At 37.1% G+C, this 24,626-nt stretch overlaps 1 protein-coding gene across 2 annotated transcripts; it reads left to right on the top strand.

Annotated features, from left to right (window-relative positions):
- Window positions 1–579: 579 nt before the first annotated feature.
- On the top strand, window positions 580–14,422 carry LOC116130628 (E3 ubiquitin-protein ligase MARCH8). Of its 2 annotated transcripts, none has more exons than XM_031416364.1 (8): window positions 580–716; window positions 956–1,290; window positions 1,424–1,509; window positions 1,592–1,738; window positions 3,106–3,208; window positions 10,991–11,103; window positions 11,946–12,045; window positions 13,066–14,422. In XM_031416364.1, the coding sequence occupies exons 2-7, from the start codon at window positions 1,038–1,040 to the stop codon at window positions 12,036–12,038; spliced, it is 795 nt and encodes a 264-aa protein (XP_031272224.1). In that variant the 5' UTR covers window positions 580–716; window positions 956–1,037; the 3' UTR covers window positions 12,039–12,045; window positions 13,066–14,422. The 2 variants fall into 2 exon arrangements, with proteins under 2 accessions (XP_031272224.1, XP_031272223.1); XM_031416363.1 differs by having other exon boundaries at window positions 11,946–12,070.
- The last annotated feature ends 10,204 nt before the right edge of the window (window positions 14,423–24,626 follow it).

Raw genomic sequence — 24,626 nt, 5'->3', positions numbered from 1 at the left:
TACCAAGCCCATTAATGGATATTTGCTGGCAGTCCATTTGACAACATACTTTCAAATCATTTTTTTTTTTATAATTTAATTTAATAAAAAGTTAATAACATTTTATCACGAAAACATCCAAAAATTTATTATTATTAAATTTTAAGTATTAGAATAAATAATAAAATACATTTTAACAAATATTTATTAATTTCTGACACTATTATAATAAAATTTTATTATTATAAAAACTTCAATTTTTTTTTTATTATCGTATTAAACTGGGTGGCCTTTTCATCAGAAAGTCTTACCTGGGATGATTCATATAATTCATAGGAGATGCACCCGCGCCACGTCATGACAAATCTTACGTAACTCTTGTCTTGACATGCCTACTCTCACATGCTGGTCACCAAACATCATACACTAGGGTTAACTCATCTCCATTTTTAGCTTACGTGGAATATAACCACTGGTCTGTCTTCTAGTATTCGTAACAAGCACTCTCTGGAGAAGTTCTGGTTATTTTAATATTATATGTGGATTTACATCATAATTTTCCTTAATTTTTTTAATTAAAATTTGGTCTTTTATTTTCCACACAGAGCTCTTAGTTTTCAGCTGCTATCAATTTCGAAAGAAAACCTAGAGACCTGTTTAATTTTGCTTTATTTTGTTGTGAAATCGTGCAGAGAACTGTGAAAACGTTTCGTTTTGAGGCTTCTGTTGAATGTCAGGTGAGCGTTTGATCAATTTCTGACTTTTTTTCTTTAATTTTGATTCGCAATTCGTGTTGTTTGATAAATTTGAGATAATTGAGAATTTTAGATATAATGTTGTTGTTTCGTGAGTAATTTAGCTAGATTTGATTCGAATAGTTCGAGTATTTTTATCATTTGTTGAGCTTAATAGTGTTTATTGATATTATTTAACGAGTGAATTGTTGAGCTTAGTAGTATTTTCTCCTATTTTGCAGGTTCTAGCTTTTGTTGATATTGTCAGTAGGAACTATTGCTTTTGCTGCATGAATTTCACATTTTGATTTGATAATTTTCGCAATGCAATTAGTGTCAAGTGATAGTCATAACGAAGATGTTTCAGAAAGTGAACCTATCTTGTCTCAGTCTGAGAGTTTGCAAAGATCGGAAGAATCTTCTTCTGTATCTTCTTCTTCGTCGTCTTCGTCTGAAATTACAGCTGTTAGAGGGGATTGTGTTGTTGTTGCTGATGTACACGATCTTTATGTCGATGAAACTAGCCATCTGGTGAATGCCGACCAACCACAATGTCGTATATGTTTCGATATTGGAGGTCTTTACTCCCTATTTTTCTTGGTATTTTTTTTGTTTCTTATGTTTATTTCAGAACACTAACCATAAATATTGTTGTCTTGATGCACTTGTATTGGTAATTGTTTACTAATTTTCATTTTTTATATTTGTAGGAGAAGACTTGATTGCACCATGCAATTGTAGAGGCACTCAAAAGTATGTGCATAGATCATGTCTTGATCATTGGAGGTCAACTAAAGTGAGTACTGATTGAGAAACAAAAGATTGCTGTATTTGCTCTGAGGATTAATACTATTTTATCGCTTCCTTTGTTGTTTCAGGAAGGTTTTGCTTTTTCTCACTGTACAGAGTGCAGGGTAGCGTTCCTATTACGTGCTAATGTTCCAGCTGACCGCTGGTGGTTGAGATTGAAATTTCAGTTCCTTGTTGCTAGGGACCATGCATTCATTTTTATCGTTGTTCAGCTGGTAGGATAATGGGTGATTTAAGTTTCTGTATATCAATGTTTTGCTCTAGACAGTGTTTTAGTTGATAATTGGTTGTGCTAGCTATGATAAAAAATGAATGATATGACTTCTAATGTAGCACATGTTATATTGATTTTTCCCGACGGTCTATAGCGTACACAGTATTACTGTTGGAAATACTGTTATTATCATATGGAGTTTAGCAATTCCATTTATTTATTGGAGTTAGCATGCATTTATTGCCCTGTAAACATAATCCAGAGTTATGTAGCCACAATAGAAAGCATTCCTGTGGCTGATTAGTTTTGGATTGTCCTCTGGATAATTTCATAAATTACTGTAAATGGAAATCAATTAAGCAAGCAATCTCTTTTCACCTTTTTCCCCCTGAATGACCATTAAGATGCTAAAGGCAAGTGAGTAGTGGAGGTTGTATTCTAGTAAAAGTGTTACGATGTAGTGAGCTCTTATCTTGTCTAAAGTTTTTGTGAGTTAATAAGTAAACAAAAAGTCATACTGGAGATCATGCAAAAATCCAATAGAAATATAATATAGATTCAATATCAGAATATATCTTAATCTTGTCTAGGAGGGAAATTGTAAAAAGATTTTTTCTGTAAGTTTATGGGCATTTTTCCTCATTGTATTTGGTGCAAATCTTGTTGTGAACATTTACTCTGGAGCTTGAATTTATTTCTATTGTTTAACTAGAATAGTGTTAATTCTCCTTCTGGAAAATTTCCTGTGTTTTTCTTGTTGATATTTTATAGTTTTTAAAATTGTCAACCAACTGCTTAAATGCATTAATGAAAAGACTGTGGTAGCAAAATTTTCTTTCTTTCTAAGTAGCTAATTAATCCATTAATCATGTGAGAAACAAAATTTCTCACTATATTAGTAAAGTAAAAGTTATATAAGTTAAAATGATTGTTTTGGCGATAGAGTCAACAACTCAATGTAGCCAAAATCGAGGTTATATTTGAGGCAATATTTTTATCACAATGGACGGCCAGGGAAGCTGCATTAGATATAAAATGAAGTAAAAAGGTTTATATTTAGAGCTTATCAGGATTAGGTTGGTATGGTACGCATTCTCCAATTAAAGATGCAAAGTGCTATATGTTTATTTCTTAATATTTTAAGAACACTTCTGTTTCAATATTACTTTTTTTTTTCTCTCCTTCTTGAAGATCCATACGCTACTGTTAACATTTCGAAATCCTGAGTGTTTCTGTATGAATTTAATTTCTCGGTAAAAGGAATTTATCTATTAGGTAATTGTGCTAGACACTTTGCCTCTAATGTGAATTGATTTGTGAAGTCTGCCCTATTAGAATTTACATGCAACTTAATAGAACTCTTTACAGATTGTGGCATTGTTGGCGGTGCTGGTGTACAAATTTTATGGGGAGGAACTAAGAGAAATGTTTGGTTATGATGAGCATCCTTATGGGTTTTATATTATGGCTGGTATGTTTGCACCTCTTACTGATTTTTCTCTCTTTCTGCATCCAAACATATAGATGACACACGTAAGTTCACATGGGACAAAAATGCTTGATAGTGAATACCTCTTGTATAAATTATAGTTATTGTGTGTACATGTGTATGCACACATTTATGTATGTAAGAGTAAAATCAACTGTCTGTATATTTGTAACAAAATTCAGTGTTTGGCATAGTGTTTTTGCGCCAAACACGTCATCTATATTAATGATTGTTGTTGATTCACATATCTTTTTCCTTGTTGTTCCTCTTTTATTGGTTTTGGTTACAAGTACGTGAGGCTGTCAAAGAGTATTTTTATTATTTTCTTTTTTCTCTCTGACCAGAATGTAATCTGACACATGTTTTGAACGAGGAGCCACTGCCATGATCTTTTACCTTGTTTGGGATTCTGAGGAAAAAGATTTGACATTGAGTTTTTATTTTTCCTGTTTTTTTATTTTTTTTATTTTTAAAAGTCAGTGGACCAGCCTACACTGTACTATGGTTGAGAGTTCTAGTAGCCTGAAGGGTCAAGCTCATTGCTCTTTTTGGGCTTCTATGCACTAAAACTGCTTTGGTCATCTCTAACAGACTTGTCTTAGCTGTTGGCTGCACTATCTTAAGTGTATCAGATCTTTAGATTCGAGGAAAATAAATCCTGCTTGCAGTTTTTGTTACTGTGATATGTGTGGTCAAGAGTAGGGTTTTCAATTGGGAAAATGGTGGTTAGATTTTGTTTTAGCAAGTTGATAATCATGTATTACGGTTTCCATGGAGGCTTTGTGGTTGACTGGATAAATTTGATAAGACAAGGAAGAAAATTACATCACCATATATATTAATGTACTTGTTGATCTGAATCCAAGTTATATAATGGAATCTGTTGGAACCCTCCTGTAACACAGAAACTCACGGCAACCAACACACACACACACACAAGGCAATAGGCCAAAGTAATACGAATGGCAGATTGTATTAATAGATACTGAATGAAAGATCAGAACAAATGTAATTAGAAAACCGATAGATCCCAGCAATTCGAGGAGCTGGGAACCTCCCACCCAATTTCCAGAATATAAACTCTTTTCCCTACCCTCCACTCTCTCTCCCATTTATAATCTAGTTATTCCCTTCTGTAACAGAATTGACAGCCACCTATCCAGCCACCTGTCCAGACTCATAACAGACTCCAAAATCCTAACAACTTTTATTGCACACCTCAACCCCTGAAAACAAACTCATAACCAGCACCTCTTTATTCTTATTCCTTCTTTTGCCCTTGGATTTATAGACCTTATGTATGGGAGGTCTAACAATACCCGCCCCTCGAAGTACCACCTTGTCCTCAAGGTGAAATTGAGGAAATTGACTGTTTATCACATCAAAGGGTTCCCATGTGGCATCGAAAGTGGGCAGATCGTGCCATCGAATGAGAACCTCTGTAGTGCCATCTATAAGAGACCTCACATCCAGCACCTCAGCTGGCTGAACTTGCAGTTCCAAGTCCTCGGTGAGACAGGGAGGTAGAGGCTGTACAGGAACTGAGCTATGTAGGCTGTGTTTTAGCTGAGATACGTGAAAGACAGGGTGAATGCGGGCTGTTGGGGGTAGTTCTAACCTGTAAGCTACCCGACCGATTTTATCCAAGATTCGGAAAGGTCCATAGAACCTAGGACTCAGTTTTTCATTCAACCTTGTGGCCAGAGATTTAAATCTGTAAGGCTGTAGTCGAAGGTACACATGATCTCTTGGAGAGAACTGCACATTCTTGCGATGTCGGTCTGCTTGTGTTTTCATGTGATCTTGTGCTACTTCTAGGTTGTGTTTAAGGTCTTGCATGATGGCATTTCGCTCACTGATCTGTTGGTTTACTTCATCAACCTGGGAAGGGTAGTCTGTGAACTTCAGGAGAACCGGGGGGTCACGGCCATACAAGGCTTTGAACGGTGTCATCTTGGTAGAGCGATGATATGTCGTATTGTACCAAAATTCAGCCCATGGCAACCAATTCGGCCATTGACGGGGCTGTGAGCTACAAAACAGCGAAGATATGCCTCCACACACCTGTTTACCACTTCGGATTGACCATCCGTTTGAGGGTGATAAGCTGAGCTAAACTTCAAAGCTGTCCCGGATACCCTGAAAATCTCTTGCCAAAATTGACTCATGAAAAGTCTGTCTCTGTCGGTAATGATGGATTGAGGGAACCCGTGAAGCTTCACTATTTCTTTCATGAATATTAGGGCCACCTCCTTAGCGGTATAAGGGTGCGATAAGAGCAGAAAATGGCCATATTTGGTCAAGCGGTCAACTACAACCAGAATGGTATTGAACCCCTTGGCCCGTGGAAGTCCTCCAATGAAGTCCATTGTCAAGTCATCAAATGCTTGCATGGGTATTGGAAGAGGCTGAAGTAATCCGGCTGGTTTCAAAGCTGAGTGTTTATTGACTTGACATATGGTGCAGATTTTAACAAAGTTTTGGATATCCGTCTTCATGCCTACCCAATAAGCGATATTGGCTACCCTTTTATATGTTCGGAAGAAGCCAAAATGACCACCAGTTGGGCTGGAGTGAAATTCAGCAAGCAATTTCTGGATGAACCGAGAGCTTTTTGGCAGAACCAGTCTGTCCTTATACTATAAACAGCCATGGCGAAGTCTGTAGTTTGGTCGGCTATTGGGTGCTACAACCAAATCCTGAATCATCTGTCTAAGCTTGGGGTCTTGATGAGCTTCATTTGCCAACTCTTCAAATTCTGTAAACTGACTCATTGACAAGGATGATAATTCTGGTTCTTCTTCTCGTCGGGATAAAGCATCAGCAACCTTATTAGTGGTTCTTGGCCAGTAGTGAATATCGAACGAAAACCCCATTAATTTGGACACCCATTTTTGCTGTTCTGGGGTTTTAATCCGCTGATCTTTGAGGAACTGGAGGCTACGCTGGTCTGTGCGTATGATAAACTTCCTGCCCAATAGGTACGGACTCCATTTGTGTACCGCAAACACGACGGCCATTAACTCTCTTTCATAAACTGATTTCTATTTAGCTTGAGGGGAGAAGGCCTTACTTAGGTAAGCTACGGGCCTTTTGTTCTGAACTAAGACAGCCCCCATTCCGTAGCCCAAGGCGTCTGTGTGAATCTCGAATGGAGAGTTGAAATCCGGAGCTGCTAGAACAGGTACTGAAGTCATGGCATCTTTTAAGGTCTGAAAGGCCTGTTGTGCTTCTTGGTCCTAACTGAAAGAATTTTTCTTCAGTAGTTTTGTGAGTGGCTGGGCGATGCTGCCGTATCCCTTTACAAACCTGCGATAATAAACTGTTAATCCCAAAAAACCACGAAGACTCTTCACATTGGTGGGTGTGGGCCAAGAAACCATAGCGGCAATTTTCTGCGGATCTGCCTCGACCCCATTGGCTGAAATTAGGTGCCCCAGATATTCCAGCTTCTGATGTCCAAACAAACATTTTTTAAAATTTCCAACCAATTTGTTTTCATCCAGAATCCTAAAAGTGTGCCGCAGGTGCTTGATGTGGGATTCCAAGTCGGGGCTGTAAATCAGAATATCATCAAAAAAAACAAGCACAAACTTACGCAGAACTTGTTTAAATATGCTATTCATCAGAGACTGAAATGTCGAGGGAGCATTGGTCAAGCCGAACGGCATAACCAGAAACTCGTAGTGCCCGTCATGTGTTCGAAAGGCTGTCTTGGGAATATCTGTGTCCCTGATTCTGATCTGGTGGTATCCGGATCGAAGATCGAGTTTAGAGAAAATAGTTGCCTCTGCTAATTTATCCAGCAGCTCTTCAATGGTGGGAATTGGGAATTTGTCAGGAGTTGTTATGTCGTTAAGAGCCCTGTAGTCAACGCAAAACCTCCAACTTCCGTCTTTTTTCTTAACTAACAATACCGGGCTGGCGAACGGGCTGGTGCTGGGCTGAATGATACGGGCAGCTAACATTTCTTCCACCAACTTCTCAATCTCATATTTTTGAAAATAATTGTACCGATAAGGACGGATGTTAGGGACTGGTGCTCCTTCTTTAAGGTTTATGGCGTGGTCATGGGTACGGTGTGGAGGGAGTTTGGTGGGTTGGTCAAAAAGGTGTCTAAATTGATCTAAAACTGCTTGAACTCTTGGACTGACTTCTTCCTTTGTGGTCGTGACAACTCTCCCCAGTGAGTAACATTCCACCAGAATTCCTCCCCCATTGTGGTTGACGGTCCGAAACATGGACTTCAGGGAGACAACTGCCTTCACCAAGGAAGGGTCCCCTTGTAAACTAAATATGATCCCATCCACCTCAAAACTCATCGTCAACTTCTTCCAGTTAGCCCAGACGTTCCCTAATGAGCTCAACCATGTGATACCCAGAACGATGTCAGCTCCCCTGAGTTCAAAGGGAAAGAAATCCTGCTTAATCTGAATCCCTTGCACATCCAGAGTAATCTGCCGACATACCCCTTCTCCTTTCACAGTTACGCCATTTCCCACCATTACCCCAAACATTTTCCCTTTTTCTACTGCAATTCCAAGCCTTTCAACCAACTCCAGAGAAATAAAGTTGTGTGACGCCCCACTGTCAACCAACACCACCACCTCTGAACCCCTAATCTGACCCTTTACCTTCAAAGTCTTGTCTGACGTTAAACCCACGATGGAGTTCATGGACAGAGCTAAGTCGTTTCCCTCTTGACTGTGATTTTCTTCATTTTCTGGTGGGTTTTCGTTCTTCTCAGATTTGTCGTCATCTAACACCAGCAGTATCTGCAATGATTTGCTCCGACAGCAGTGATTGGGGCCAAATTTTTCGTCACATTGGAAGCACAACCCCCTTTCTCTCTTGTATTGGATATCGGCTTCAGACAAACGCCGGAAACCCCCTCGGAAACTCGCGTTGGCCATTTTCGGTGATCTCTCTTTCCTTTCGGGTGTGCGCGAAGATGCGATCTGGCTTGGATATGGAGGTTTTGTTGCGTTGGGCCACTAGGCGGGTCGGGTCGGGTCGGATCTGGGTTGCTGGGTGCTTTCGCTGGATTGGACCACCATGTGGGCCGATTTGGATTCGGGCTGTAGGAAACGCGTGAGTAGCCTTCCCTGGATCCTTGGGCCTTGAATGATTTGGGCCGACACTTATCCATGATCCAGTTTTTCTCCTCCACGCGATGGGCCTGCTCAATTACTTCTTGCAGTGAACTGGGCCTTAACACTCTCAGCTCAGCCCGTATTTCCTCTCTAAGCCCATTAATAAAAACTCCCATCAATATCTCTTCCCCTAAGTCCTTCAATGGTGCTGTATGGGACTCAAACTCCTCTCTATATTCAGTCACGGTGGAGTGTTGTTTCAGCGCCACCAGTGCCTCATGCGTAGAGCCTTGGAATGATGGCCGGAATCTGGTGATTAGAGCAGCCTTGAACTCATCCCATGTTTTGAAAGGTTCTCTCCCTTCCATCCATTGGTACCAATTCAATGCTCTACCCTCCATACAGACTGCCGCGGCTTCCACCATCTCTGATGATCCAAATTTATTGAGAGTGAAGTATCGATCGGCGCGAAAAGTCCAACCGAAGGGATCTTCTCCACTGAAAATTGGTAATTCCAGTTTCCGGCCTTTCTTCTCTTCCTTCCCACTTTCCCCGCTTGTTTCTTGTTCCGGTTCTCGGCCATTCCCGGATTCTGTTTTCTCGTCGTTGGAGTGAGGTCTCTCTTTTTCATGGTTTCGTTTCTCATCCCTCTCATCCCTCTCCTCTCTTAATCTCATCAATTCCCTCATCTCAATCAAGTACTCCTTAAGACTTCCCACATCTGTTTTTACTGAACTCATATCCTCCTGCACAGCCTTCATCTCTTTTTCCACGTTTTCCATTCTACCCTCCATCTTCGACTTGACCACTCCCTGCTCTAATACCAAACTGTTGGAACCCTCCTGTAACACAGAAACTCACGGCAACCAACACACACACACAAGGCAATAGGCCAAAGTAATACGAATGGCAGATTGTATTAATAGATACTGAATGAAAGAACAGAACAAATGCAATTAGAAAACCGATAGATCCCAGCAATTTGAGGAGCTGGGAACCTCCCACCCAATTTCCAGAATATAAACTCTTTTCCCTACCCTCCACTCTCTCTCCCATTTATAAGCTAGTTATTCCCTTCTGTAACAGAATTGACAGCCACCTGTCCAGCCACCTGTCCAGACTCATAACAGACTCCAAAATCCTAACAACTTTTATTGCACACCTCAACCCCTGAAAACAAACTCATACCCAGCACCTCTTTATTCTTATCCCTTCTTTTGCCCTTGGATTTATAGACCTTATGTATGGGAGGTCTAACAGAATCTAACAGCAAAAGATTGGACGTTTTAAGGAGATTTTTTGAAACATTAAAATAGCCTATTGAATTCTCTAGTAAACATTAATATAGCTAAACTTAAATTCACAAGTGATCACTAGACTAGGACATAGAGGAGAGACATGAATAATTACCTGTTCAGGAAGCTTTTACTGCAAGGGAAAATTGGGATGCCCCTAAATACTTTTTGAACAACACTTATTTTGTTATTGTTTAAAGAAAGTGAGTTGGTCTGGGACATGGGAGAGAGAAGAATTGTTTTGAAGAGAGAAGCACCAAAGGTAGGAGCACTTGGGGCTATGGCTTAAAAGGCAACAGCAGAACTGGAGTTGGATCATTCCTCATCAAACTTGGCAAAGCCATTAAATCAATAAATCAATATAAGATTGTGAGAGAAAGCATAAAAGTAGGCTAATTGATTAAGGCATCTAGTATAGGTCGGCAGTTCCTTGAAAAACCCTATGCGTGATGGCACAAACTTATTTGCTTTTAGTTGGAGCTTGGTATCATGTTTGACAACTGAATTCTTTGTGTTATAGAATTGTCATTAAATAGCAATAAAACATTTATCAGGAATTTCTTTCACCATTTGAACTCTTTTATTATCAGCTTTCTCATCAATCACCGATATAGTAGTTTTCAGATTAGAACATATATTAAGTTGTGGATCTCTTTTCTTCTCTTGTTTTTCCTTTCCCAGTTCTCTTAAGGTATTGCTTCATAATTTTTTTTCCCTGTTCTGTAAAAAAGGTTTATTCTATGCTTCATATGAGGTATTTTCTTTCTGCAATGACTTTCTCGAGGCATTGCTTCTTGTTGAGTTTAGTAAAAGGCCATACAACTGTAAAATATGACCAATTGTAACTTTTTCAGTTCTTGTCATCCAAAGTTAGACTAACTTGAGACTAACTTGATATTTTAGATGAGAATGACTCGGAAGTACTATGTATGATGATATTTATATCTTTTAGGTATGGATTTTTTAAATTAGAATGACATATTTTATGCTTTCTTGGAAGGTTTTCCTTGTACTTGAAATGACTCATCCAGGCCCTATTTCTTATTAGTTTTTCACACACATACCATAAATTCAGATTGAACTTCTCAATACTAACATGGACAATACTTTTGGTTGTGCTCATACTTAGCCTATGGTTCATGTGCTTGTCCCGTTATATTACATTAGTTCTGTAGTTTGTTTAACTCATTACAATACTTAATCAGTTTCCTCCAATATTTTAACTGGTGACCCTTATTTTGTCTTGTATGGTTTCGTCTTTTTGTTTTGTCTGAAAACTTGCACGAATGCATATACATGGCATGCACTTCTCATTATAGAACCTATTATATTGTTAAATGCTAATTTAAAGCTATATTATGTTGTTTTATTGTCAGGTTTAGCTATTGTTTTGGTGGGTTTGCTCTACGGTTTCTTCATAGCCATAATATGTGGACAGAGGATCAGTGAACGACACTACCATGTTCTGGCCAAACAAGAACTAACGAAGGTATCTTACATTTCCTAACAAAACAGGTTGGAAGTAGAACTTTATTGGGATATGCCCTCATTGGAACATGTATTGATTGTAGTTAAGTGAGAAAACAACTGGTTGTTCAGGTCTTAGGTTTCTGTTTTGGCAAAATGATTCTGTTTCCTAAATTTTAGAAAATTAGATTAACGTTCCATTTTAAAAAGCCTTTTTTATGTAAGTGGAAAAACCATTTTATAACTTCTGGAAAAAGGTGAGAACAATATTTAAGTTGTTCTCATCATTTTTTGAATTTATTTTTCAAAACCAGATAACATTTTTAAGTGATGTATACTCTTATTATTATTATTATTATTATTATTATTTTTTTTTTTGCAAGTGATTATAATATTATTTAGAGTTTAATAAGACATACATTAATTATCATTTTCAAAAGACGTTGAATGTATTTTAATTGTTTTTGTTTTAAAAAAATTATTTTTAGAAAATGATGCCGAATATATTTTCAGGATAATTCGTTTTCTGAAAACAAATTTGAAAAGCAATACTGATCGGGATTACTCTTTTGAGCAGTGACTTGGATTACTCTTTTGAGCAGTGACTTCCTGTAGTTAAGATATATCATCATAATATTTCAATTTTGTTGTGGGGTGGGATTATTCTTAAGTTTTAAAATAAGACTTCCCTACTATTCTGATTAGTTTGTGTTGTTTTCTTGACATGGAGGGTCTGTTGTTCCTATTTCCTGAATTTTCTTTATGGAGTCAGAATTTGTTGTGTGTTTTAATTCGTTAACCTCAAAGTAGTGAACTCTTAATATATCATTTCATTTGATGGATTCATGTATTTCATGATGTCAGGAATATGTGGTGGAGGACCGAGAAAATAATAAAAATATCCCGGAGCTTGATCAGAGCCATATCACAGAGCTAAGAATGTTAGGCCTTTATTAATGTGGAAGTATGTGCATTCTATGGTTCTTTATGTAAGCAGCTATAACTTCTGTGTGCTTACAGTTTTAAGCTGTTTATACTTTTTTGGCGTTTCTTTCTTTTTCCTTAGTATGCCTTTCCACTTCTGTCTAGATTAAAGGTGCACACACACACACATGCGCCAGGAAGGTTGAACAATCAAAACAGAACGAGGAAGAAACTATGTTTGTGTACACATGCGCATGTGTACACAAACATAGTTTCTTCCTCGTTCTGTTTTGATTGTTCAACCTTCCTGTTGATTGATACAAGATTCTCCGAATAAATTTCAAATTCTTTTTACAATTGTTGTGCCTTTGTTATATTCATTGTTACACCACACAAAAGCAGCGCCTGTGAACTCAACCCCCCTCGGTCAATGTCTTTTCTTGATTTAATGTTGGATGAAGTATGGAGAAGTGAACTGATGAACTTTCTCTGTCCCACAAACTTCTATATTTTGTTCTCTCAGTGATTTTTCCGTTCCCTGTTTTTCCTAGCCATTGATGTTTTAGATTAAAGCTTCTCGCATCCTCATGTTTTCTTTCATTATAATGTGAACTTATATTTCAATTTTCTTGGAAATTGAGTTAGGATATATGTCTATCTTGATGAGTTGATAGTAATTCAGTATTCATGTCTTTGTTACATCAGTGGAAGCTCCAAGATAGAGCTCTTCACTTGGTAATTATAATTGTTAATACCATTACTTTATATCCAACATCTCATCCAGGTTAACGGGATCTTCTGTCAGTCTGACACATACATGAACACGTGCATCTGCATGTGCATGTGCACAAACATTTAAGCCTAACGGAACCAAATGTATAGTGTTTTGGATTCATACACTGTTTGTGTGATTGTTGACTTTTCCAAATTGAGTTGTGGGATCCTGTTGCTACTACTGTTTTAATTTTATGGGTTTTGCATGCAGAACTACACATAATCTTAGATGAAATAAATGCATCATTGAAGCGATTTTATTAAATAACTCTTATGTTTACTTCAGGGTCATGATTTCCCCATACTAGGTGTCATTTCATATGGCATTGAGCGACAGTTTATAATTGGTCTTGTTCCCTCCAGAACTCGTATATCGAGCACCGCATGTCAAAGTTTCCATCAAACCGCACAGGCATAAGGAGTATATTTTTTTTCACCATCAAGTTATCAATGTTTGTTCTTAGATATCACTTTTATAGAAACGAAAAGCTTATAGAGTTACCCAAAATCATTTGTTTATACCTTTTGTGCATGATGCCATGTAATCTTTGTTTATTTTTTACATAGATGAAATTAGAGAAAGCTGAAATGCATAATTTTTTTTTTTTTTTGAATGTTTACCAAAATCTGTCTTTTTCTTCTTGTGTAACTTGTTGGTATTTCTTAATAAATTTGTTTAGACTTAGAGCGCAAGCGAAAAGTCTTCTAGTAAGACGGACTTCTGTGTAGCTGTTGAATCATGGCAAGTCATGTCAGTTATTTAAGTCTTTTTTGAAGTATATTCATTCAACGTAGAACTGATATACGGATTTTATAAAATGATTGTTCGATTTATTTTTGAATTATTGGTTACGAATTATGATTATGTCATGTTAATTTATATTTCTTTTTCTGTCATAAGAGTTGGGATTAAGGTGTAAAACCTAGTATCACTCTGTTCAATAATTATAAATTTATAATCATATGGAAAAGGTTATTCTTCTACGAAATATATGCCTTTTCATTTTATTATTAAAAGAATAGATAAGGAGAGTATGATAGAACAAAAATATTGATTTTAATAACACAGATTTTTGAAAAGTATTCAGACTTCCAAAAGATTAATTAAATTGTTGAAAACCTCTTTTAAATTATCAAAAACCTCATAATAAACTGTTTGTAATAATTTTTGAAAATATTAGTAATATCCATTAAATTAAATAGTTCTTTAGCAAATGGATGATAATATATAATGATACGAGAAAATCTAGACTACATCAGTGTTGACACCTTATATTGTTGATGTGGTACCACAAATCACTTGATAGTTGATTGATGCCTATTAAATTTATATAAAATAAAAACTAAATCACTTTTTAACACATTAACTCAGTTAAAAAGAAATCAAGCTTTAATAGAACACTTTATACTGATGACAATATTGCCGGAATTTGATAAAGTTTGGTCTCCATCAGAACGGGCCGGAATATTGCCAGAATCTCTCAACTAACTATTAGAACCACGACGAAAGAGGTGACAATAATGAGTGAATTTCAAAGTTTAGAAGTGTTGGTTCTCTCGTCAAAACAATTTGAATTTACCATTGCCCGCCAAAACCACTGTAACTGTAAATAACACTTGAGAAATATAAGGTCAGATTAAGCACGTGGAAATCCGAAGATATCAAACAGTAAGCAATACAATTTGTTGGAGAGGTTCCAGAATCAATTCCCAAATTCAAGGGGGCTCCACCGTTTGATCAATAATAAGCGTGGTTGTTCTATTTGAAGATGCAGTGTGGGTTTATGATGCAAAACTCTGCATCTTTAAGGTTGATATATAGAGTTGAGATAGCTTAAGCGACCTCGCGTGTTTCTCTTCCATGTGTGAAAGGTTTGTCTTCAATACTCTGTAGCTCTAGTTTACATGATGAACTTTAAATTTCTTATTAATTTGGAATAATAATTGATGTTTTACTGGAGAGAGAAAACAAGTGTTGGATTACTACTTTAAAACAAGACTTGCAGCTGAGGAGAAGCTAACTAACCCAATAATCAGGCAAGTAAAAGTGCAAAATCTGGTCACTTGTGCCACAGCTAAAACTATATCCTCTGCAACACAGTCCCATTTTGAATATCAAACTTTGTGGTGTAGCTCCTCTGGAATAATTGATGGTTTATTGGGCACAGAAAGGAAGAATTGGATTACTTCTTTACAAATCTTTGCAACGCAGACTTTAGAGTACAAGATACAAAGTCTATGCCATAATTAATTACCAACTGAAGGTTCATGCTGTCAAGATTAATCTGACTACTGATGATAAAGCAGAATGTATCACTGCAGGAGGTTGGCCTTCAAAAGGCTGCATATGCCTTGTCTAGCTTGTCTTCTGTACTAGTCACATAAAAGTGCAATACTGTCCAAAAGCTGTATCTACTGTGTTGTAAAGATTTGTAAATTGATTCCTTCCTTTCTCTGTTTAATAAACCATTCATTTAATCCAAATTACTACAAATTTTAGGTGTTCGTAAACTAGGCCGACAAGGTATTGAAGAAATGAGAGAAATAATCAAACCTTTGAAAATTGAGAAGGGATGGACCTCTAATGCAACTCTTTAAGTAGAGGGAACTCATGAAATGTTAATTGAAAGAATGGCTACTGGTTGTTGTACTATTAAACAAAGGAAATTAACAGAACATGTAAGTAATCAATCAATAACCTACATAACACAATTAAGTATATTCTCTTTTAGACTTTTACACGTGGTCTGATTAATATGTGACTTAAAAACATATCAGTTAAATTGATATGATCAAATAAAGAGTAAACGATATGTTCCCACCCAAAGACTAGCGAAATGGCAAGTGTAACACTCGGTTTCATTTATTCCAGATTCCCACATTTAAAATAACGCGTTAATGAGAGTTAAGTATTGACACAATTGCTCATAGTGTTATTACTAAATCATCCTTTCATCATCTTCTTCTTCATACCAGCCACTGTCACTGCCACCACCTCGTTGCACGATTTTTGCCCTTTTTTGACTGCTCCCACGTCGGAAATCTCTCTATGATCACCAATCATCTCACCGACCTCCCACCTCCAAAAGCCCTATCCTCCCCGACACCAATTGTCCACTGGTGTCGCCCCCACCATTTAGGATTTCGCCATTTGGAAGACTTGGGGTTTAAGATTTTTGAGTTTTTGATGGCTGTTTGGATTGGATTTTAATTGTGGAAGTGGTTTTGTTGTGTGTATTGATTGATTTCCGGTCGCCGGTGCTCACAATCTGCAACTTCGAAGGTTGGCACGCCAACTGTTCGAAGAAAGTCTAACAAAAAACTAAACTCACGTTCACATCCTTTAACACAAAAGCAAATCTGGACTTCAGATTCTTCAAAACAACATGAACACCATTAAACAACTACAAGCTTACAAATCATGATTAATGAAATAAAATCAAACAAAACACTTGTCTAACGAATAAAATACTAAACACCCATTTGAAAAAACCCCAGAACAAACCTAATGATAACCAAAACAATTGTCTAAAAGTTAATGGGAGAAGTGGTGACCGACTTGCGGCGGCAGAGGGAGGTCACGGGCGGCAAATGGTGATAGGGAGCTAATCTCCCATTCTCTGGCTATCCATAAAACCACGACACGCATCACATTATGCAATTTTACAAAATAATTTCCTCTTTTATCTTTTTCTTCTTCCAATAAACATGCATAAACAAGGATACCGATAATATAATATCCCTGGTCATATACTTCACTTCTATTAGAGTCATCCAAAAAACCCTCACCAATCAAACACTATCAAATCCTGTGTATTAATCTGAAAATCTTCTGGATATAAACTACAATATAAAAGACAAGATCTAATTTTGTCACTAGGCAAACTATCATAACTGACCTTTAAAAGAGGATACACTTTTGTCCCCATACCTGCAAATTTAGATGCTGAGTTCCTTAACAAATTAGCTGCATACCTCCATTCTTGAGGTGTCTTCTTGCAAGACATGGCTCGACTAACAGTTACCAGCGCAAGGGGTAGTCCACCACACTCTTTTGCTACAACTTTTGCTAATTGAGGAATATCAGGATTTGTAGATTCTCCTCAAACAATTTCCAAGCTTCCTCATCTCAAATACTCCACTTTGAAAGCCTTGTGAGCTTTCATCGAGCCGCAAACTTCAAAAAATCGAGTTGTGAACACTACTTTCGATCCAGATTTTGAGTTTGGGATAGGGACACCCACTTCAGTTAAATTAATCGGATCCAGTTCCATATATCATCCAACAATAAAACAAACTTCTTCTTACTCAATATCTTGAAGATATCCCCATCTTTCTCTTGAAGACTTCTATTCTTCCAAGACCCATCATTTAAACCTATCTTTTTCCCAATGTCTTCTTAAATCTTTTCAAAATTTGGAACTCTAGATACCACCACCCAAATCACAACATCAAAACCTTGAAGCTCATTGCAGAACTTATTGTTGATTTGTTTCAGTAAGGTTGTTTTGCCAACTCCCCCGGTGCCGTATATGCCAATGATTCCCACTTCTTCTTCGACGAGGTATTTCCAAACTTTATCAAATGTTGATTGCAACCCCCCTATTGTTGGCTGCATAGGTATCAAGTCCACAGCAGGCTCTGGTACTTCCTGAGCTACCATTTCGAAAGCTCCCTCATCCTTCAAATTAACCACATCTTGCAACTTATTGGTCACTTTCTTTCCAAACTCGTAGCTTGACTTGAAGTTCTTGGAACAGAAGCCTCATAGACATAATTTCTCAATTTCTTGAGAGCTGTCACGTAGCAATTCACCAACTTCAGTTTCCTCAGCTTCCACCCTTGAAAGCCACCCTTGCACTTGGCTCAGCCGTTTCGTTTGTGGACGTTGTTCAGCAATGTCAACCCTCCTCTTCACATCCGCCTTTGTGTCAAACAGTTTTTGCAATTCGTTCTTCAACGAATTAACATTGTCTGCAAGCTCACTTATGTATGCCACTTTTTTGGAAGTGCAATCTAGACAAGGAGGGAAAATGGCTTGACATGTGGCAGAGTCTGAGAACACGTTTCCCATTGATTTGAAAAAGAGGAAGAACAGGTTTTTTGATTTTGAGACTAGTTGTAATTAGGGTTCAAAGTGATTGATTGTTAAGAAAAATGTTCAAAATATAATGATTCATGAAGTGAGACAAAAGCAAAGCATTGTTTGATTTTTAACTTAACGGCCCACTTTTCTTTAATAAAGGTTTGTCTAAGGAGAATAATATGCTTATATATCAATCTCAGGAAAAAAATAAAAATTGAATTAATATTATATCATACTTCTTTTAAATTGATTTCTTTCCTTTCTCTGTCTAATCAACCTAAATTACGGTCGGGGGATGAACCTCTGATGCAGCTCTTTAACTAGACGAAACTCATAAAACTGATAACTAATATATTTGATTGGGAGGATAAATGGGTGAGTATGTTATATAAATTATTAAATTGCTCTCATTTTTAAATATTAATATAATATTAGTTATTATTTTTAAATCATTTTTTTAACCCCCTATATTTGAAATTTTGCTAAAAACCCTCAGTCATATAAAACTTTAATTTGTAGCATAATCATCCCCATCCACCCCAAGCCACTACTAGCAGCTAGCCACCATCGTCGGCTGTCGCCAACAGTAGAAGGAATGGCACACGACTGACCGTGCACCAGCAAAGCCATTTCCGGCCATGGATCGCAAATTTATGGCCATTTTACGGCCAAATCTATGGCCATTTTACGGCCAAATCTATGGCCATTTTACGGCCAAAGATGTGGCCGTGAAACGGCCAGATCTGTGGCTGTTTCACAGCCACATCTTTGGCTGCGAAACGCCATAGAAACGGCCAGGTCTGGTTGTTTTTGGCCATGAATCACATATCCATGGCTGGAAAAGGCCTTACTGGCACACGAGTAGATAGATCCTGCCAGTTGTGCACCATTATGACGATTGACACTGGTGGCCGACAGTGGTGAGTGACGGTCGGCGATGGTCTTGGGTGGCTGGGGATATTTTATTAACTTTTAAATTTTTTGTGGCTGGGGTGTTTTAGCTAATTTCTCAAATATAAAGGGTTTGGTAGACATTTTAGGGCAATTGTGTTTAAAATGGTTTTTAATTAAGGGCAAAATAGGTATAAAAATCAGATTATCCTGGTAATGTTTTAATCCCAGGGGTGGGAGAGGGAATCAGATTACCCGCTACATTACCAATAGTAAACACTATTTACAATAAAAGATTCAAGTAATATTTTATTACTTGCAAACCAAACATCGGAATCTTGCAAAATAAACGAAGATTATCCCTTTTATATTATATGCCCCCGATCCAAACGCACCCATATAACATAGTTATATTATATTATTATATTTGTAGCCATATTTCCCTATACCTTTTGAGCCTTTAATGCAAAAATAGACACAAAAAAGAGACATTATATTATTAATATATAACGTTAAAATCAATTTTTATTGGTGAGTTAAAAATGGAAAATGCTACGTTTACAACATTTCTCACAACCTTGATGTGGCAACTCGTCATTAATTAACTCGCAAATAGGCAGACGAGACCATACAAGCAGGCGAGACCCATTTTACAAACTAACCAATAATGAGCTGCCACGTTGGGGTGGTAAGAGAAAGTTTGTGAGAAAATGTTGTGAGTGTAGCATTACTCGTTAAAAAATAGCCTATTTTTGTAAAGTCTTGAACTCTACATTCTATAACCCTCTCATTATTCTAGGGACAGGAATGTCTTTACATATAAAAGCCAAATAATTTTTTTTTTTCTCTATAAGCAACCACTTCAAGTGTAGTGATGAGGTGAGGGAGGTCTTATAAAGGTAGAGGTGGTTTGCTAGTGGTTCTAAAGGGTTAAATCTTATTTTCACGAAAGTGGAATTTGTTGATATACATATGAAAATAATTTTTTGTGTGAGAGTAATTTTGTAATTATGTTTTAGCTATTATTGTAATCTTGTAACTTAAAAGCAAGCACTACTAGAAAGACCTAGGAAAAGAATTATAGTGATTAAGAGAGAATACACTTAGGGTGCGTTTGGTTCAGGGAATATTGGATTACTGGGAATGTTGGATTACTAGAAAGTTAGATTACCTTGAAGATTACTGGGAATCTTTAAGAAAATGTATTTGGTTAGTTGGAATAAATTGATAGGTATGTTATTTAAATTACTAAATTGCCCTATTTTTTAATATTAATATAATATCATTTTTATTATTAATTTTTGAATAATTTTTTTAACCCCCAACATTTCAGATTTAGCTAAAACACTCCCACTTATATAAAATTTTAATTTATAACAAAATCGCCCCCACCACCCCAAGGCACTGCCCGCCACCTCCATTCACTGCCAGAAGTCATCAGAAGTCGCCTGGAGTCACCGTGAGTAGTCGAGAGACACCGGGAGGCTCTAATGTGGCCATTTCTGGCCATATTGATTGCCGAAAAGGCCATATCGGAGTAGATCTGGCTGGAAATGGCCAGATTTCCATGGCCTTTATCGGCTATATCTAGGTGAGATATTGCTATTAACGGCCATGGATCTGGCCATTAACGACTAGATCTATTCCGACCAGAATCAATATGGCCATTAACGGCCATATCGCATCTAGATATGGCCAATAAAGGCCATATCTCATTTAGATATGGCCGATAAAGGCAATGGATCTGGCCAGGAAATGGCTAGAATAGATCTGGCCATTTTTGGCCAAATCTACTTCGATATAGCCTTTTTTGTTAGAAAACGATCAAGTAATGGCAGCGGAAACAAAAATTATTAACGACATGGATCATTCCTTAGAACCAAGATCAGGGCACAAATATACAGTTTATACATTAAATAAGAATCTGCAGAAAATTCAGTCTAGAGTTAAGAAATCATACGCACGTTTGGAGGCTCCTCCAACTTGTCTCTGAACGAATTTTGCTACCGACCCAAGAGTAGAATCAAACGAATGTAGTTCATACGAAGACAACCCCAAGGAACTAAAGAGGGATTTGCTAGATCCTCTTCAGCCTTAAGAACCAAGATGAAATCAAGCAAACTTTTTTTCCAAGCAAAAAGGCAATCTGGCGTGGGAGAGAAGGGGGCTAGACTTTTTGCTTTGTGAATGAAAAATGAATTCAATTAAATTATTTCACAAAGTGTTGCACTTATATAGTTCACACTACGCCCTATTCCATCATGGAATGGGCTTGGGCATCAACCCAAACAGCCCTATTTAGATATTTTAATATTTATTATTGTTATTTCAATTAAATTAAATTAATACATACATATTACATTAACATTTAACAATAATGATAATTAATTTAAATATATGCGAACACATATTTAAATATAATTTCACTTATTTAATTTTATTAAAAAATTAAATAAAGGCTACGACCTCAGCAAATTTAATTGCACTGTGAAATTACCAAAATACCATTTTGCCTAAAAAGACGAAAACGCCGTTCTTATAAACTGGCTCTTAAATTATCTTCTATGTATGTGACTCGTAGGCTCCTCATCATACCGGTAGTGTGCAGTATCGCGATTAACACCAATTAATTGTCTCACTACACACAGACCAAGATTGGTCCCCTAGCAAGGCATCATGGCCACTCGATAGATTTGGATTCAGCGAAGCAACTACCTGTCAACGATATGGTTACCGTACAATCCAATCCTTTCATCATCCGTTATCTCAACGAGACCGAGATATAGAAATAGTGTCAACCTCAGTTACTCTCGATATGTATGTATTCAGTTACTGGACCAATGACCTGAATAATAATCTGGATAAAGCAACAACTCAATCCCACTATGGCCACAGTTTTAGTGTCATTTCCATTTACTGAATTCCGCCGTGAGATAACTTCCCCCATGCCCGGGAGTGATGAATCCTATGTCGATCCACCATAGTCTTGATACACTCCTTGATGTAGCCAATCACTACTGTATTGATAGCTCTGAATAGAATTGCGTTGGGTTAGTGTCAAACTGCACCAATCGGTGCACAAGGCGCTTCGATGATCTAAAGTCTAAGGATCACATGCACCACCATTCGTTAGAGGATTTGTTCCGTAGACACTGGGGTTACCATCCATATGGAATGCTTTGGTGGGTAAGTCTAGTGAACTTGCCTACAGTAAGCACTAGGTTGTCACCAAACAACCTTGACAAGTGAGATCAGTCACTGCCTTTCGACAGGGTCGTTCAACACTATTATAGTCTTATCGTATTATCTGTGCCCTTACTTCAGAATAATACTGGGGCTACGGACGTTTCTAGAATGGCCACCATATGTGCTCATAGGGTTCTCACTATCAAGATTTGAAACACTTGATACCCTCGTCACGGTTCTACCATTTTAAAGACATGTATCAATACATACAATGATGATTAACGCGATATAGAATAAAATGCCTTTTATTGATCAATGAATATTATTACAAAGAGTCAATTCTACAATAATTGATTGGCTCTAGGGCATCTACTCTAACATTTTTAGCCATCAATATGGTCAGAAAATGCCATATTGGAGCCTCTCAGTGTCTCTCGGCCACTCACGGTGACTCCAGGCGGCGATCGGCAGTGGTTTGGTTGGCAGAAAGTGGGTGGGGGTGGTGGCTTATGTGGGCTAAAATTTATTTTGAATTCAAGGGTAATTTTGTCTAAAAAGTTAATTAATTGGGGTAAAATAGTAAAATCCAGATTCATGTAAATAAATTTAAAAATAAAGGTATTATTGTCCTAAAATTTTATTAATCAGGGATAGAATTGTGACAAAAATAAGATTACCTTAGTAATTTTACAATACCTAAGAAAATAAACATTATCAGATTACATCCAATATTACCAACAGTAACTACTATTGGTATTTGAAGATTATTGAAATCTTACATTACTTGACAACCAAACGTAGTAATCAAGTAATATAAGATGACATAACCCTAGTAATCTCATATAACTCCCAACTAAACACCCCCTTAAAGAGAGTTAAACAAACTTTGAGTAATTAGAAGAGGGAACAAAACTCTAAATACGGGAAAGATTGTGAGGTTGATAAATTAATATCTACAAGGGGAGAAAACTAATCCTTTTATCTAGTGAAACTATCTCTACTTTAGACATGACAATTTTGCCAAACCACATAAATCATTTGTGTATTATGTTGAGATTTGTTGTTTTCTTGCTTCTTTATTGTCTCTAAATCGCTTTACATATATTAAGTCCATCCAAATAGGGATGTAATCCGAGCCGAGCCACTCGTGAGCTGCTTAGGCTCGGCTTGAGTCGAGCTCGAGCTTAACATATTATAACCCTAATTTTTTTGGAATTTGGGGGAGCTATGAAAGTTTTGCATTTTAGGGAGGTCTCTGTAATTTACCATTTTGTTTTGTAAATTATATCAAACTGACAAAGTCGTTCTCTTCAAATACTAACCTAGTTCTTCATCTCTCCGCCAACTTACTCATCGTGTTCACCTCCATCTCCGATAAAAATCCTAACATAGTTCTTCATCTCTCTACCAACTCACTCTCTGCACTTGCCTCCATCTCTAACCAAAATCCTAATCTAGTTCTTCATATTGATGAACTGCAATATCTTTTTCTCGCTACCAGATTTAGGAAAATTTTCATATTAACTTGTTTCAAGTTTTGTTTAAGTATAGACAGATTATATCCACTTAGATTGAAAATGGGTTTTGGGTTATTTAGTGTTATTGGCCTTGATTTTTGAGTTATTCATAACTTTTTATTGAACTGAGTGAGTGGCTCTTAAAATTCTAGTTATCACTTAAGATATCTTCTATATGATTGCTTATCACCAGTTCATACAATATCTTTCAGAGGGCGTTTAGATCATATAATGTTTTATTATAGGGAAATATTATATTAACGGAAAGAAAGATTACCTTGAAGATTACTAGGAATATTTAGAAAATGTATTTTGTTGGTTCTAATAAATTGGTGAATAATATGTTTGGTTGGGAGGACAAATGGGTGGGTATGTTATATAGATTACTAAATTGCCCTCCTTTTTTAAATATTAATATAATAGTTTTTTTTTTAATTATTTTTTGAACCATTCTTTTAACCCCCTACATTTGAAATTTTGCTAAAACACCCCAATCATATAAAACTTTAATTTATAGCAAAATCACCCCCACCCACCCCAAGCCACTGCCGGTAGCCAGCCACCACCGTCGGCCACCATTGACAGTAGATGAAATGGCACACGACCGGCTGTATATGGTTAGTCGTGTGCCAGCAAAGCCGAAAATCTCCATGGATCACAAATCCATGGCCAAAAAATAGCCAGATCTATGGCGCCATAGATCTAACCATAAAAAGGGCAAATCTTTGGCTGTGCCATTTCACGACCACATCTTTGGCCATGAAACGGCCATAGAAACGCCAGATGTGGCTATTTTTGGCCATGGATATGTGATCCATGGTTGAAAAAGGCTTTACCAGCACACGACTGACCAGATCCCATTAGTTATGCACCATTACAACGATTGATGCCGGCGGTGGTACCCAGTCATGTACCCTCTGAATATCCCTTAATGAGAATCCAGAGAATTCATGTCTGGGGAACGAGTTGTATTTAGAAAACCTATGCAAGGATAATGATAATGTTCAAAACATTACTATAAGATGTACCGTAGGATCAAAATTTGAATTCATTTGGGCATCAATCAATCAAAACGTATTAATGCCATTTTCATTCATATGGTGGAAGCTTTAAAAAGGTGTTTCAAAAACATTTTTCATTTACATTATTTATATCAAGATAAAATGT

Source organism: Pistacia vera, unplaced genomic scaffold (genome assembly GCF_008641045.1).
Source record: "Pistacia vera cultivar Batoury unplaced genomic scaffold, PisVer_v2 Contig223, whole genome shotgun sequence".
NCBI classification, from domain to species: domain Eukaryota; kingdom Viridiplantae; phylum Streptophyta; class Magnoliopsida; order Sapindales; family Anacardiaceae; genus Pistacia; species Pistacia vera.
Note: the sequence above shows the minus strand (reverse complement) of the source record. Positions and strands in the feature narration are given on the sequence as shown.